General features: G+C 38.4%; 1 protein-coding gene across 2 annotated transcripts in view; it reads right to left on the bottom strand.

Annotated features, from left to right (window-relative positions):
- The window catches only part of ppm1e (protein phosphatase, Mg2+/Mn2+ dependent, 1E), a 50,416-nt gene that overhangs the window by 12,413 nt on the left and 20,945 nt on the right, over positions 1-17,058 (bottom strand). For both annotated transcript variants that reach the window (XM_044221703.1, XM_044221702.1), the window contains exons 3-4: positions 5,088-5,209; positions 1,753-1,952 (exon numbers count right to left, since the gene is read on the bottom strand). In XM_044221703.1, the coding sequence (XP_044077638.1) occupies positions 1,753-1,952; positions 5,088-5,209 (322 nt within the window). The remainder of the gene's footprint in view (positions 1-1,752; positions 1,953-5,087; positions 5,210-17,058) is intronic.

Genomic DNA, 17,058 nt, shown 5'->3' with positions numbered 1-17,058 from the left:
TTAAAAGTGCAGGTAAGTGCATATGGTTAATTCCAAATGTTCATTGATTATGTCCACAATTTTGCACATAATGTCCTATTATTGCACATTAAAGAGTCCTCTCAGTCTTAGTAAGAATAAGGGTTATATAAACACTTTCCTCACTAAACAATTGCCATGTTTTGCAAGAATGTGAAATAGGCACACCCGCCAGATTTGTTCCAATTAGGATAATGCATTGATAAGCTATAAAAGTTATTTTCAATGGCAACATTTTGGCTTAAGTCTAAGGGTGATTATGATAGGGTTCTACATTATTGCCATTTGAATACTGTTTAAATTTCATTTGATTTGAAATTGAATTGTTGGTATTCAGACTTGACAAGTTTTTTGTTTGTTTTTTACCCCATGGTGTCACACTCACAAAAAAATGTGAAATATCAGAACCTGTTGTCAGATTTGCACCAGACTTGCTGTCATTTGTACAATTTATTGGTGAGTGAGAGGATTTGTGAGAGGCAACAACTGATTATTACTTATGAACACATTTTACTATTATAACCATATATGGTGGCCACGTTCACAGAACTAAACTGAGCAAACCTGCACAATATTGTTTTAATCTATTTAGACTGACTAAATAGATTTGTGATTTATTAAATAAGTGTTTACAGTAGATGGTCTTAGGACATGTTAATTGACAATTTATGAGATTTGATCATGACTGCTGAACATAATCAAGTTGTCATACATATTCAAACAAAACTCTTCTTAATGACGTTCATAATGATCAATGAGCTTTATTTAACTCCACTGTATTCAGCACTCAGCGGCTCATCATTGAACATAGTTTTTTCTTCATCATCGTCATATTCAGTCATCATATATTAATGTATCAGGATACAATTAGACAATTAGAATTTGCAAGCAGCAATTAGCAGGAGTCCTAGCACAAAGCACTGAAACTTTTTGTTTTTGTTCCAATTGCTATTATTATTATTATTATTATTATTATTATTACAACAATAAACCTAAAACTATGTGAATCTGAGAAACAGAATCAGAATCTGTCTTCAGTCCCCAGTGGTGGAAAGAAAACTAATTACATTTACTCAAATACAATATAAGTACACTTTTGAGGTATTTGTACTTGAGTATTTCCATTTCATGTTACTTTATACTTCTACTCCACTAAAATTCAGAGGGAAATATTGTACTTTTCACTCCACTACATTTATTTGACAGCTTTAGTTACTTTGCAGATTCAGATTAATAATACAAAGTATATAAATATGATAAATGATAAATAATCAATAATATAATAATTATTCATTATTAATTATTAATAATTATAGGTAAAGAGAAGACTTTAGCTACCCAGCAGTATATATAGTAAAACATCAGCCCCACTTTTACCAGCTGCAACATTAAAGTGACGTACACACTAATGCATCAATAATTATAATTCAATAATATAATAAACATTATTCTGAAATGGGCCAGTCTGCATAATGAGTACTTTTACTTTTGGTACTTTAAGTACATTTTGATGCTGATACTTTTGTACTTTTACTTTAAAATTTTTAATTCAGGACTTTTACAGTGTAACATTTCTACACTGTGGTATTGCTGCTTTTACTTATCTGATCTGAGTACTTCTTCCACCTCTGGCAGTCGCCACCATATAGTCTATGATCTTCACTCAGAAAAGTTAAAAAGGCATTTAAACTAACTGGCCAGATAGTGGTACCAAAATGGGGAAGTCGTATCTACCTGAACGTTGAAGAGTGTGTTGAAGTCGGGAATGATGACATGCTTGTCCTCCATCTTGCGCCTCATGTTCTTGATGGCGTGGATGGAAGTCTCGTAGTACGGCTGTGGACGGCGGTGGAAGGGCAGCTCCTTCATCCAGAGGCAGCACATCTCAAACAGTCTATTAAACACCAGCCGGGCTAGCGTCACAGACTCCATCTCTAACACACACACACAGAGAATAAGTCAAAATTGTGTTGTGCGGTTCACTCCATATGTCTAGATGAGGATGGTAGATTTTAAGAATAACTGTGTTATATTGTTTATTTCAAGTGCTGTAGTATTTTCATCTTAGAATATGGATAGTCAAGGGATTGGGTTTGGTTTTACAAGTGGGGGAGACACAATGAAGTCAGAGGTGAATGCTATTTCCTGCTACTATTTTTTTCCCTTTTTTCAATCTAGACAATAACAAATTATGATTACATTGGTGTTTTCCAATATAATAGTAGTAGTATGAGAAGTATTAGGTGCTAAGTGCATTAATTATGCACTAAACCTATAATCATGTTTAGTTTCCTTGATAGACCTGCTATTTTGTGATGAATATTTGCATCTTTACTAGAAAGGCGTTTCAGAGACACCGGTGTCTCCATTCCTTATGTATCTGGACTGTCTGAAAAACTACAAAGGATCTTTAGACAGCACGATGTTCCTGTTTTCTTTAAACCAGGCAACACTTGAAGACAGAAACTCGTTCACCCTAAGGACAAGTTACCCACACAGAAACAGAGCAATGTAGTCTACTCCATTCAGTGCAGTGAGGAAAACTGCAAAGAACGTTACATAGGCGAGACCAAACAGCCACTTCACAAAAGACTTTATCAGCACAGACGACACGCTAACTCAGGATTACAGAGCGCCGTGCATTTGCATCTAAAAGCTACAAACCACACATTTGAAGACAGCGAGGTGAAGATTCTAAGTAGAGAGAAGAGTTGGTTTGAACGGGGCGTCAAGGAAGCCATTTTTGTGAAAAAAGAGAAACCCTCTTTGAACAGAAATGGTGCTTTGAGATTCAATCTGCCCAAAGTCTATCAGAGTGTATTATCACCTTGGTCACGCCAATCACATGCTAATCAGGTACTTAACAGTGATGAAGTAGATGCAGCCAGAAAACAATAGGCCTGATTACTGATTACTGGGCCATCTTGGAAACTATTAGGTCAGTTTCAGGTGAAACTAGCTATCAACAGATACTCAGGCAGATTCCTTCCTGAGGGCAGGGCTTATGTAACAGAGTAGCTTAAATTTCTAGTTCCTGTCCCATTTTTTCACAATTGAGAATGACTTCCGGATGGGAGCCGAAACGTCTTGATTCTGAAAACAGTGTCCAGATGACTACGACTGAAACCTTTTCTACGATAGAACACTCCTGGACGAATGAGGGACTACACCGTCATTACTAGAAAGAGCACTTTCTTTTACTGCTTTATCTTTGATTGGAGTAGGAAGTACTTTTTCAGCCCTGAGTAGTGCCTGCAGATCCTCCACTCAGGCTGCATACAGCCCAAACAATGTCCACCAATAATTAAGGCAGCCTGCCTGAGAGGCAAAACCCATGGCAAAAAACTCCACTAACCAATCACTGCTGCTGGGAAATCTTAATTGCTTCTTCTTAAGGCGACTTAAGTACATGTGTCAGCATTTTTATCAGCTCCTACATTCTCTCACCTGGATTTTAGCTGCTGGGCAGTCAGATGACACTGTTTAGAGAGATTTTATAGGGTAAATTAAACTAAATGGTTTTGGTTTAATTTTTCTGCTGTGTCAAAAATCTAATTTTCCCCAGTCCCCAGCCACAGTGAAAATTACACCCCTCCCCCAGGGACCTGTTTTACTTTTTCAGAAAGGCAGATGAAAGAAACTCATTGAGAGATTGCACTGAGTTACAGTAAGTTAATGGAACAGAGGCAAACCCAGAAGTGGCATCAGGGCTTCAGCTCTCTGTAATGACCGAGACAAAGGCTGTGTGTGTACATGGGCTTGACCTACTAATGTTAGCTGCAGGTATAATAGTCTATTCTGTCTTTGCCATTGCCTTCTCTCTCACTCTACTCTCCCAAATATGTCATCGGTGAGACAGAGAGAGAGGGTGAGAGACACAGAAAAAAGACAGACCAGCCTACACAGTGTCCCATTTCCTGCCTTCACCCTCACCCCTCCACCTTCTAAAAAAAGTACATGCACATCAAACACTGCCCCAATACTAGACTTCACTTTGTGAACTGACTGTTCAGCCCCAACCCCCTCTTTCTCCAAATGTAGATGTTTCAGCACTGTGTCTGGCATCAAGGGCTACTAATAACACCTTGCAAATAGCTGAAAATAATAAATGAGCAGTCGAGTGCAGTGAAGCAACATCAAACAGGATATGAGCGTCTGTTATACAACACAAGAAGCTCTTACTTTGAGAGAGCAAAACAGTTTGAGCTTCAATGCAAGTCCATCAAAATTGAAACAGGCCGCACTACTCGTCTTCACATTGTGTTTTTGGCTAAGATAAAGAAAAATGTTTGGTGAATAAAGCATGGTGTAATGGAGAAGAGTTGTGCAACGTGTTTTCATTTTAATTCAACAAAGATGGTTCTCCACAAATTCAGCGTCTGTCTTCAGGCTTCCAGTTTATTATGATTTTTTAACTCCTGTGCAGAGATTTATCCCCAGCATTTGACTTGATCTTGAAGGATAAGTCTGGCAATATCATTTATCTTTTGTTGTAGACATACATCTTTAAAAACAGGTCACAAATACATACTTCATTTGTTAAAAATAAATAAAAAAGGCACAGTAATTTCCTAAAACAGCTGGCCACTGTAGTTTTTGTCAAACGTTACTCAAACAGGAGTAAATTTGTTGGGGACTATTTTCAGCAGTGGATTAATACACATTTTGTGCTCTTGTGTGTATTTCCAGCAGCAGGACGTGTACTGAATGTGGACTGACTCACAATAATCTACAGTTGATCACTATGAGTGGCCTCTTTCAGAATATAAAATATGGTTACACAAAGCCTGATGACCATTTTAATGAAAATCTGTTGGCCCGTGGCGAATGTAGTATTTCCTGGCTCATAGCTGTGAGGATGTTTTAGGGTCTACTTTCTGCCCTCTAGCGGTCAAATACCACTTAATGCAGCTTTGTGGGGGAGAACTGGGACAAAGCCCTGGTGGTTACATGCCTGTGTATGTGTGTGGGATGAAGTGAGAGCGAGACCTAATTTGTCTGTGCCTGTATATATGTGTGAAAGAGAGAGAGAGAGAGAGAGCAGTCTCGTGGGCTCCCCAGGGACTCACGTGGTAATGGGTCAGCTCCATCTTCTACAGTCTTATTGAGGTGGTGGATAGAGAGGTCAGTCTGCAGGAGGCTGTCTGCTGTGGCTCTGGCCAGGGCTGCAGCCAGGGAGCAGGGACAGTTGCTGTGGTGAGGAGAGACAACAGAGTTATGAATGGATCAGAAAGAAAAATCACATTGCGATAATCCTCTGTGGAGATCAACAATGTCTTCTATCACTTAGCCAGTTTATTTGACTGCAGTATAGGTTTAATAGAAGATACAGTATATGTATGTATGTATGTATAGATATACAGTAGGTCCACAATATCTAGCTATTCTCAGAGCCTTAACAGAAGTACGTTTTTCTTTTCCAATACAGAGCAGACTGAGACATTGACATGGCACATATTATCAGCTGATTTTAGCTAATCACAGATATTGGTATCAAAATATATGTCTGCTGAGAAATTATAAGACATTGCAGCACAGAAATGTCAAATATACATTTGAGTTTTCAGAAAACAGAGTTTTCATTACATATAGTAGTTTGTCCACTCGAGAGGTTAGCATTTTAACTGTAAAATGTCAAATGCAGTACACACTTCTTTAATCCATCCTTATCAGAAATGTTTATGTTAAAACATGACAGAGTCTACAGCCACGCAGTGGTACTTTGAATCAAATGCTAATGTCAACATGCTAACATTTTCTCAATGACAATGCTAAAATGCTGATGTTTAAAAGGTATAATCTTCATGTTCACAATCTTAGTTTAGCATGTTAGCATGCTAACATTAGCTTATTAGCACTAAAGACAAAGTACAGCTGATGCTGATGGGAATGTCGTTTAACATATGTTTAAACTGATAAATACCAAAGTATTGGACTAATTAAAAATTGACCAGCCACTACCTCATGGTGACGCTAGATGAAAAGTCAGAATCACCAAAGTCATTAGGATTCATTGTCTGGGAACCATGAATATCTGGACCAAATGTCGCGGAAATCCATCTAGTAGTTGTCGAGCTATTTCAGTCTGGACCAAAGTGGTGGACCAACCATTGCCATCCCTAGAGCCACGCTGCTAGCATGGCTAAAAATGAACATCAGCAGATACATTATACAATATCTTGTGAACAAGTGGAAAGTTTGGCATAAGACAGGCCACAGGAAAATAAAATACAAAAATTAAAAACCCACTGGATTATCTGAACAAAGAATTGTCACAAAGCTAAAAATAGGCATGAAAGGTTGACAGGGGAAAAAAAGCTTATTTAAATACATGATTGATATAAAAGAATACAGTACATTTTCACTGAATAATGGAACAATCAAAGTAAAGCCCTCTAATCACTGCATTATACATTTTAACCATTTTAACTGCATTCATTTAGGACTTCTTGTGGACACTGATATCCTGTCAGCCAGAGTGAGCTGGTGCCAGTGTTTGCCGTGAAGAATGTTAAAATGATATAACAGCTCTGTTTGAGTGCAGCGGTACATCACTACATCTGGCCAGAGCTGTCTGTGCTGGAGGAGGCGTGTCTCTTCTTAAGGTTAAAGAGAGTTTGGGAGGAGGAGGAGGAGGAGGAGTAGGAGGAAGAGGAGGAGGAGGACGAGGAGGAAGAAGAAGAGGGGGTCGTTTGAAGGACTGAAGGCTTGCTGTACATGAGTCACCAGGAGAACTGGGTCACCTCCAGATGCAGGTAACCATGGTAACCCAACTTCTGGATCCTCTGCCTCACACTCAAATTAAGTTGAAAATAAACCAGAACTGAAATTATGTTGGCTTCTTAATTAAGGAGCGAGGGCCAAAGCTCGCTTCAGTGCTGTGGAAAAAGTATAATTAAAAGAACTATCAAATTATTTATTCATGTCTGTCCTGGATAAATATGATAATCTGATCTGCAGCCGGTCATACCTCAAATCCTTGATACATGTACAAAAGTACAAAAACGTCAGGCAGGAGTAACGTGAAGTTTAGATTAAAAGCTTTTTTTTTGGCTTGTTCATGAAACAATCAAAAAACTGACCGGTTTCAACATAAGCAGGTCAGGAGAGAATACCTGAGTCTTACCTTTTCATGCTTTCATTTGTTGGGGGTGTCTTGATTGGTTAATTAGGACAACAGGTGGGAGATAATGAGTGTCATTCAGAAAGTACTTCCCCAAAATTTACAAACTAAAAATTTTTTAAAAAAAAATCAACAAAAACACACACACACACATAAAAAAGCAGCGGTGTTACAGCAGTGCTTTGAGCTAAATGCTAACGTCGGTATGTTAATACAATGTTAACATGCTGATGCTTAGCAGGTATAATGTTTACCATGTTAGTTAAGCATGTTAACATGCTAACATTAGCTAATTAGCACAAATTAACACAAAGTACAGCTGAGGCTGATGGGAATGTCATTAATTTTGCAGGTAAAATAAAATTTGATGATGATGGTGCTACATACAAAGTCAGAGGATCGCCAAAGTTATTACAATTCTTCATGAATGTCTGTACAAGATTTCATGACAATCCATTCAATAGCTGGTGAGACATTTCACTCAAAACCACAAATTTCAACCTCATGGTGGCGCTAGAAGAAAAGTCAGAGGATCTCCAAAGTCATTAGGATTCATCTTCTGAATCAGAAGAATCACGAATGTCTGTACAAAATTTCATGGCAATCCTTTCAATAGTTGGTGTGACATTTCAGTCTGGACCAAAGTGGTGGAACGACTGACTGAAAGGCCATCCATAGAGCTATGCCGCTAATATTACTAAAAACATACAGTACATTTATTATTCTGTTCAAATAAATGTTTCACAACCAGGGTCTGAAATCAGTTTCCTCATTCAGACCTGGATATCCTGTTGCATCCAGTTTAAAAGTCTTTCTGGAGGACTTTTTGTGAACAATAGGTCCCCACCTCTAATGGATGGTTAAACCCCTTCCTCAATTCTTAAATCAAGAATCACAGCAAATTCTGCTTTTTGTCAAAGCTCCACATTACGCCTGCTCTTTTTTACACGTTCAAAGATTTCAACACTTTTTTTTTTTGGGTTGAGTGCATCCCAAGATTTACCCACTGAACACAACACTATCTTTTGGGACATTTTTTTCTTAATATTACATGTAGCCCATGCTGGTTCATATTAATTTAAAATGTAGCATTGTGGCAGCTGAATCCTCAAAGATGTACTCAATAACATGCTAGTTAGTATGATGTTACACAGTTGAAATAGTCATTGCACTGAATTTAATTTACCTAAATAAATGAACTGGGGTTGGCTGAGTACAACACAGGGACATATTCAACAATGAAATACTGTGTATTAAGTGTGAAAGGACCTCTGTGGCTCTTATTAAAATGACAAGGGTTTAATCAATGAAAACCCAAGCCAACAGTAAACCGCTTCAAGATCGTTAATGAATTCAGCTCTACTTTTTCTAACCGAGATGGCTGCGTGAGGTAATTTTCTTCTAATTAATTTCTAAAAATGTGGACAGACATGTAGGCTTTCCACAAATATGAGAGAAGATGTTTGTGTTTACATTTATGACTAAGTACTAGCATCAGAATGTTTTAGCAAAACGTGGTCACTTCACACCAGATCTCTGCATTGGCATCTGGTTAATTTTAGTATTTGATTAGAAATTCTTGTCCATGGCTTAGTTTCATAGCATCTCTCTGACGTGCCTTGTCATATTTGGACCTGTCAGACCTCTCAGGTCATCCAAGGCTTACACATGTTGGTAAAACTGCTTGTGGTTTTTATGGTAGTAAGTGTAGTGTGCAGATAAACAAAGCATTCATAGTGTCTTTCTTGCATAAAAGCTCTATGTGCTTCCCCAGAGAAAAAATCCAGAATAAAAAGAGGAAGTAAAACAGCACATTGAGTTTGTAAAATAAAACAATCGCTTAACTTTCCGGCGTACAAATTCAACATGAAAACATATTTAGTCCTTTAGGAAGCACAGGAAAAATAAGTTTTAATCCATACCCTTCAAAATAAAAGTCTCAGCTGAATCCACAAAGGATTTTACAGGATTTTGTAATGCCCTGCTAATAACTTTGCACAACCACATACACACAACTAGTTAACAAAGTTATAAAGCAGAGTCCTTACCTTTTTTGTGTTGTTTTTTATTGCATTTGATGTGTTAATTTTTGCTAGTACACCATGTAAGCATGTGTACATACTTCTAATAGTCTTTGCTTTTCTGTAAAGCACACTGTATTTCCCTTGGAATGAAACTTGCCATATAAATAGTGTTGCTTTGCATTTACTTTTGTCAATAAACAACAACAAACTGTAGTTCACTTTTTATATCTGTAGTTATAATTTGCCCCTCCTTTCTTCTTCTCTGCTCTCTCAATATGTTGTAGTGTTGGAAAAGGTTCAGATGTAAAATTTAAACACAACAGGGAATATTCCTCTCTCCATGGCAACCACAGAAACTACAAATAACTTAACTGATGATCATGTTACAGAAATAGTTAAATGTATTAAAACGGCTATTACTCATTTCCATACTGACGTATCCAAATATATCTCATTTGTGACGTATTTTATCCACATCATGGCAGGCCTCATCTCTTGCATGAACAGTTCGACAGTAAAGAGTCCGTCAGTGATGGACAGTAAGACTCAGTTCACACCTGGTATTAACATGCGATCTACCAATCCAGTATCCCTAGAAAGTAAGTTCATATTACACAACTGAATATTTACGACAATGCAGGACGTAGAGTGACCTTTATGTAGCGAGGTGGATTGTAATGGTGTGGTGTTTTTGGTGGATGGGCCTGTAGCATGACTGACTTTCTTGCAGAAGACCACAGTTTGCGTCTCGTCACAGACCTGTAATTAACATCCACCTTTTAATTTGTTGCAACTACGATCGTTACCATACCTTAACCTAATTAATTTCCCTAATCTTAACTATACCGTAGCTACCATGTGCAGATATTGTAGAAAATGAGAATTTAAAATAACTAAAAAGCATTGAGCTAAGCTTCTCATCCACACTGTTATGGACTGGATAAATGCTGTCCTCTCCAGGGGGTTTGTATCAGTATTATACTCCAAACTATTGTCCAGGAAACAGAAGAACCTGCCTATGCTCAGAGCTTGGAAAAGAGACTTTGATCTAAAGAATTAAGATGTATCTTGGGAAAGTGTGTGGGAAAATACCTTCTGCTGCTGCACCAAACTATCAGCTTATTCATTTTAAGTTAAGATTTTGCATGAAACAAGTACAGAGTCCGAATTGTAATATGTGCCATTAATTCACTGGGAAGCAATAAACACATCTTCTTAAGAGGGATGCCCTCATGGGGAGAGAGGATGTGTGTGTGTGTGTGTGGGGAGGTAAATATGTGTATGCAAAATATTTGATTTATTTGTACCTGTCATTTTGTTCCAGATTTGTTCACAGAAAAAAGAAATTGGACGGAAAAACATAATCTAGGGCAGTGATTTCCAACCAGGGGGAGGGAAGAAATTCTGATTTGATAATATATATCCACATACAGGAGAAAAATCTACACACAAGTAAAATTACAAATTTGTGTGATACTGATCTTTATAGTTATTGTCACAATAACTTGCCAACTATGGTAGTCTGCACAAGACATACCTCAGTTTTCTACCAACCTGAGTCAATTGTAAGTTGATTAAGACTGCAGAAAAACTAGTCAGAAAAATTACAACAAAAAGCTAAAAGTAAAGATACAGTAAATGGTTGAAACAACCAGTTTCCGTCACTCCAAACGGCAGTAGTACAAATGCAAACTTGGCCAGCTGAAAAATACCATTGAACAAATACCATAAAGCCATCCTATCTATCAAAGGGTATGATAAAGGGGTATTTAGGCCCATCTGAAAGGGCTGCGGGGGTACGTCGGACAAATAAGGTTGGGAACCACTGATCTAGGGTTTTGCAGATTCGTACAATATCGATAGGGTTGATCAATAATGACATTTAATCACAGTCTTATGCATTTACACCTGCCCACATTATGATCTGATCTCAAAATCCAAAGCTGGCAAACTTCATAGGAAAACATGGGACATCAGAGGTCAAGAGTAGCGATGCAGGGAACTCTCCAGGGACCACTACGATGTGCAAGGTGAGGGTCATCTGACAGACGGACACGGTCTCACTTGAGAGCGCTAGCATGCTGGTTCAATTCACAATAACTGGCATCATGTCACTTCTCCAGTCTGGAGTCCGCATGTGTGAGCAGGAGGATAAACTGCTGAAAGCTTCTACAGCCAATAAGATTGTTAGCCAAGGTGAGGCTCTGGCACAACTTCACCCCCAACACCTGCAGTACTGTAGAGATCAATCTTACTGCAGGTGCTAACATATTACAGCCATTGGCCTCTGCATCGCCAGACTAATTCTCAAATGAGTATTAGCGATATCATAGACTGTATATAATGATTGACGACGCATCTCCACTTCCTCCCACTGTACAAAAGTGAAGCCAAAATATCCCGGATACGGGCGCTGCCATCTTGCACTTTTGACGTCATTTGCAACCAGAGTCTACGCAGTAGGGATCGGAGTTGGAGCCGCGGTATCGAGGTCCCGCCCACACATCCGGCCGACTCAATCGCGAGCCAGCCTCGGCTGTCAATCATGACGTGAAACCCCCTTTTTATAGCATCAAATAATTAATTAAAAGCAAACATCAGAAAAACACTTGAACATAGATCAGTGTCATCAGAGCTACCTAAAATGACAGAAACCATCTTTGGGGAAAATGTATTTGGCGTGTATTTTGAGTTTTTAGTTTGGCTCATGTCCTTGTACTGTATCAACCAATCAGAGCAGTGAAACGTGTAACTTCAAATCTGGAGCAGTAATGCTCACCCATTCTGGATTCGGTCGGGCCAATCACAGCCGTTTGTCTAATATGGGGCGGGTCTGATACGGTGGAAATAAGTTTGAATGGGAGAGGGGCCAGACTTATCTGCCAGAGCAAATGCCTCGGCAGAGTCGCCTGGTTCTCAGCAGATTAGTCTGGTATCAGAAATAAGGTTATCTGGACCAGAGAGTTGTGTATCCAGTCTTGTAATTCCACTCGTCCCTTATAAACTTCTTTTTCGTCAGTCCTTGATTTTGTTCTCAAACTGGGTCAAGGGCTAGAAGCATCAGGAACAGAATCGTTAAAGCGTGCCCCCATAAAGCAGTAACCACTGGGCTAGGAAAAATTTGTTATATAACATCACTTTAGAGACATCTCAGTCAGGTGCCACAATCAGGTCAAAAAAAATTATCCATGACAAGGAAACCATTAGTTTAAAAATTTAGCCAGTTTGGATCGATATTAACCAGTACCAAGGGTTTGTTTTGACCCAGTGTTTGTTTTATTTTTTTATATTACTTTTGGGTGTTTTACCCAAACTAAATATAGTTAATTGGATCCAGTTTTAGGACTAGTTAGTTTTACAAAACGATGTGTGTATGACATTCAAAAACCTCAAAGAATATTATTAACAATGGGTAACTAACACTGACATGTAAGATTAAAAACAGCTAGAGCAGATTATAACTGTTCGCAACTGTACCGTACCAAACAGTAATACAAAAAAAAAAAAAATAACACTGGGTCAAAACAGTCCCTTGTCTTAAGTGGTTATCTACTTATGTGTACTGGGTAAAGTTAGTAACAAGTAAAGTTAGCTGCGTTTCATCCAGGCAGGGCTGTTGTCGGTCTGAATGCAGATAAAGCTTCATATTAGCTTCAGTTAAACTTTAGTATTATTAGCACAGAACGAGGACTGTGGATTTTGTCCCACATCACTTACTGTTAAGGAAAAGTTCTACTGAAAAGATGGTAAATCAAAGAATAACTCAAAGAGCCTCAGTTGTCCTTACATGAATACATGGATTTATTACAAACACAGATCTGTCAACAGAGAAGCACTGGGGCAGCATGTACACATGGGCACAGCCAACACAATACTTAGTTTACATCCAAAAACATACACTTCTTATAGCAGAACGGTGGGCGGTGGTTTACAAGTTACATCATCTATAATAAATCAGTAGAAAGATGAGACAATGAAAGAACTGTCTCTGTCTCTAGTTATCAGTATCAGTAGCTCAGAGCCTTCTGAGGTACATGTCATCTAAAAGGTTGGAACTATTACCCAAAACAACATTATCACCAGGCTTTGAGGCCTCCTTTTGTAAAACCATATGTTAGTAAGTATTATAAATTCTATTACACCAATAAACTTCTTAGTCACCCCTAAAATTCTCCCACACTGACACTGGAATCGCATGAGGAAGCAGCCAGTTTGAAAACAGCAACCAAAAACTACAATGTACATATGAGCCTGAGTATTGTTCTTCAAGTTGGATTTTATTAAGTATAATATCGTTTTATGGCATTTCTGTTTGCAGGACAGTCCGGTCAGTGCAAACATGTTGAGATTTCATAAGAGAGGATGTGTATTTAAGAGCATCATGTTGATATATTCTTCCTTCCTCCCATCTGAACAATTTTCTTCAGTTATTCAGAATTGACCTCTGCAGTATTCACTATGAACAGAAACTTGCACATTGTTAACCAATATGCATTATTTGTGCAGAGCAATACATTTAAGGTACTTGTATGTAGGTGGTTTTTTGACATTAGATGCACTCTGTCTACTACATGCTTTAAAAATGTATAACACGTGAGAGTGCGCAATGGATAAGAGGAAGTAAAGACAGAGAGAGAAGAAGAAGATAGAGATCAAGAGATGAGGGGTGGGGAGGGTGTAACTGTCAGTATTTGGGTTTGTTCATCACAAGTGTCCTCCTCCATGTTTGCATTCATAGAAACATTTTCCTCTCTCTCCTCTCCTCACTCGTTCCACCACTGGCTGCCCTGTGGGGGTGGATGCTGAGCTGAGAGGCTCTGATTGGCTGCAGGTCACACAGAAGAACACACGGCGCACCAATGACGGCTCCCTGTGGCTTGTGCATCACAGTGAGGTCATGTGGAGCGGAGGAGGATTAAAAGGGGAGCTTAATCTCAGTTCACACCATCACACTGCGACAACACGACTGACTAGATAAAAGACCAGCACTGGTTCAACTGGTTATCAAAATCCTAAACTCATATTTACGTTTCAGTCTATTTGTAAATGCTGCTGTGCTCACATTTTACAATGTGTTTTCTTCTGTCTGTTTCTTAATTTTAATGAAATGTAAGCCATGTTTCAATGTGAATATTTGAAAATAACAGATATGACGGAGACACATGCACACCCACATACACAGCTCAAATAATCCAGTACAACAAAACCACAAGAAGATACCCCAAAATCTCAGAGAATCAACTCTTCTCTGACAGTCGCAACAAAAACTGAGCAGTAATCTCTTCGTTATAATATTTATCACAAGGCTACTGCTTTGGTTTGGGTTGTCTTGCATAGGTGTTTCTGTTATTGTGTCCACCCCCTGTGTGCTGCACACGACTAGTGACCCCAACACTTTGTAAAGGACAAACTGGTTTACACACATGTATTTATGTATATTGTATATAATGTATACAGCTTCTGCAGTTTGAACACTTACTGTTTGCCCCCTGCAGGCATCAAGTGCTACAGTTTGTGTGTGTGTGTAGTGTTCAATACTTTACATTTTTAACCTGCAAAAAAGTTTTGTTAACTGGAGCATATTTTTTGCTGAATACTGAAAAGAGTATAGGGTTTACACTGCTCATGGTGTCACTGTGTGTCCTCTGTCCTCCAGGTTACATTGGAGAGGGGACCATGGGTGTGATGACCACATTTGATTTGGCCAAAGAAAATAAACTGGTGGGTATGAGAGGCAGAGGCCTAAAGAAAACAATATTTGAACTAGACACTGGATTTGCTGTTGTATTCTCTAGTTAAAATACCTGGGACTGCCCACCAATCAGGACGAAACGAACAACATGCTGAAAGAGTCTTTTGCAGCTCTTGGAGGCGCTGGAGGTACGGGCCATGGGCTTATTCAAATCCTATTTTTGTATTTTTTTCTTTCTTTCACAAAGTCACTAAAACAAAAATTGATGAATCTCACATAGATGTTACTTGTAGTTATTGCTGTCTTGGAACCTTTTTGATTGTTTTAATTTTATTTTTGTTTATTTATTTATTCTGACAATTTCACTTATTTTCTGATTTAAATTTCTTGTTTCATTGATTCTGTGTGATTTTAAATTATTGTTTTTATTTTCATTGTTGTTGTTTTGTGTGGACCTCAGGAAGACTAGCGACCACTTAGTGGAAGCTAATGGGGATCTAAATAAAGATTAAAGAATAATTTTGCGAATGAAAGCACAAAGTGCAGTAAACTGTGTCCAGGTGTCGTTGCCGGTGTTGTGTCAGAATCTGTTTCCCCATTGATTTGTGTTTCCCCTTACCTTAACCTAAGCCCAAACATATCCCTTACCCCAACCAGTTGCTACGTCTAACCATAACCTCACATAAGTCATGTTGTAGAGTTACAATTTGAAGTCACTCCTTGGACCTTGAGATGAATAAAGTAAAGAAAATGAGAATTAAATGCTATTCTGCTTTTATAACTATTGACTATACTATTAACACCTTTAATCCTTTAATATATGTTGAATGTAACACATTTAATATCACAATTAATGATGATATATGTAGCTAGTATTTGACTTTATTATTTCACCTTCAGACCTTCAGTATCAGGGAGTCAGTTTGGACAGAGAGAAGGAAGAGGAGGGGAATCAGACAGATCAAATGTCAGTTTAAGAATAGATGGAAACTTGTAACTAGGGCTGCAACTAACGATTATTGTCATTATCGATTAATCTGCCAATTATTTTCTTGACTGATTAATGGTTAGTGTAAAATGTCCATCCCAGATTCCCAGATTCCAAGGTGACGTCTTCAAATGTCTTGTTTTGTCAACAACAAACAGCCCAAAACCAAAAGATATTCTTACAGTGATAAACAGAGTAGAGCAGAAAATCAACCAGAAAACAGTTTACTATTTACGATTATCAGTAGAGTTGTTGATTAATTCCCTCAATTTATCAGCTATTTTATATTTTTATATTTTCCCTCTAATTCTCACAACATAACCTCCACGCCCACCCAGTTACATTTTTCCCTGGCTACAGCCATCACTGTTGATAACATGTGGAGTTGAATATAGCGGTATGCTTGAGTCGGAGGTGACCACTGCCTTCTCCCATGGTCTTTACCACAGTCTGGTGTTGCTTTTGTCCTGTCGTGTGGTCTCTGCTGCGGCTGTGTTTAGCTACAATCGTGCAGGGAGCTTTCACAGGCTGCTCGCAGTGATAAAACTGGAGAGCTCTGAGTGTATGTGTTAGCTGATGACTCATACATGCAGCCATGTTTTTTTTTTTTTGTTTTTTTTACCATCGCTTTCTACAAGCTTGTTCTTTTCTACAGAATTAGCCCCGGAGTAGAGCAACAAGGTTGTTTCCATAGCAACACAGAAGCAAGTGACTGACAGTCAATGGTGTCAGTCGTCTTGCTGCCAAACCCACAGAAAAAGCTCTTCATTTATTCTAAATATTGAACCTTTTCGTTGCCAAATGGAGAGTGTAGATCCACTGGAACGCACACGGCTCTATTGATATGTTCTGTTTTGGGCACTGGTCCCTTCTACCAGGCATTCCTCATATTGAACCAGGAAGACAGCAGAGCCTTTTCTAAGAACAGAGAGAAAATCCTCTGGCTATTTCCATTCTCACTTCTTTTTTTAAATCCAATTTTCCAAAATGTGGTCAAAAGAAAATGTGAATTAGTGTTTTTCTAACAACTACTGTTATGTGTTATGTGTATACACAGTATTCTCAAGAGGGCATAACAGAATTACATAACACAAAGAGCGCCAGTAACCCTTAAATCATAGCTTTTTTTTTCTTTTCTGCTGCTTCTCCCTTAAGATGGCTTTCAAATGACTTTGATGAATTAATTTGTCTCCTCGGTTGTCTCTCTCTCTCA

Source organism: Siniperca chuatsi, linkage group LG14 (assembly GCF_020085105.1).
Source record: "Siniperca chuatsi isolate FFG_IHB_CAS linkage group LG14, ASM2008510v1, whole genome shotgun sequence".
NCBI lineage: Eukaryota > Metazoa > Chordata > Actinopteri > Centrarchiformes > Sinipercidae > Siniperca > Siniperca chuatsi.
Note: the sequence above shows the minus strand (reverse complement) of the source record. Positions and strands in the feature narration are given on the sequence as shown.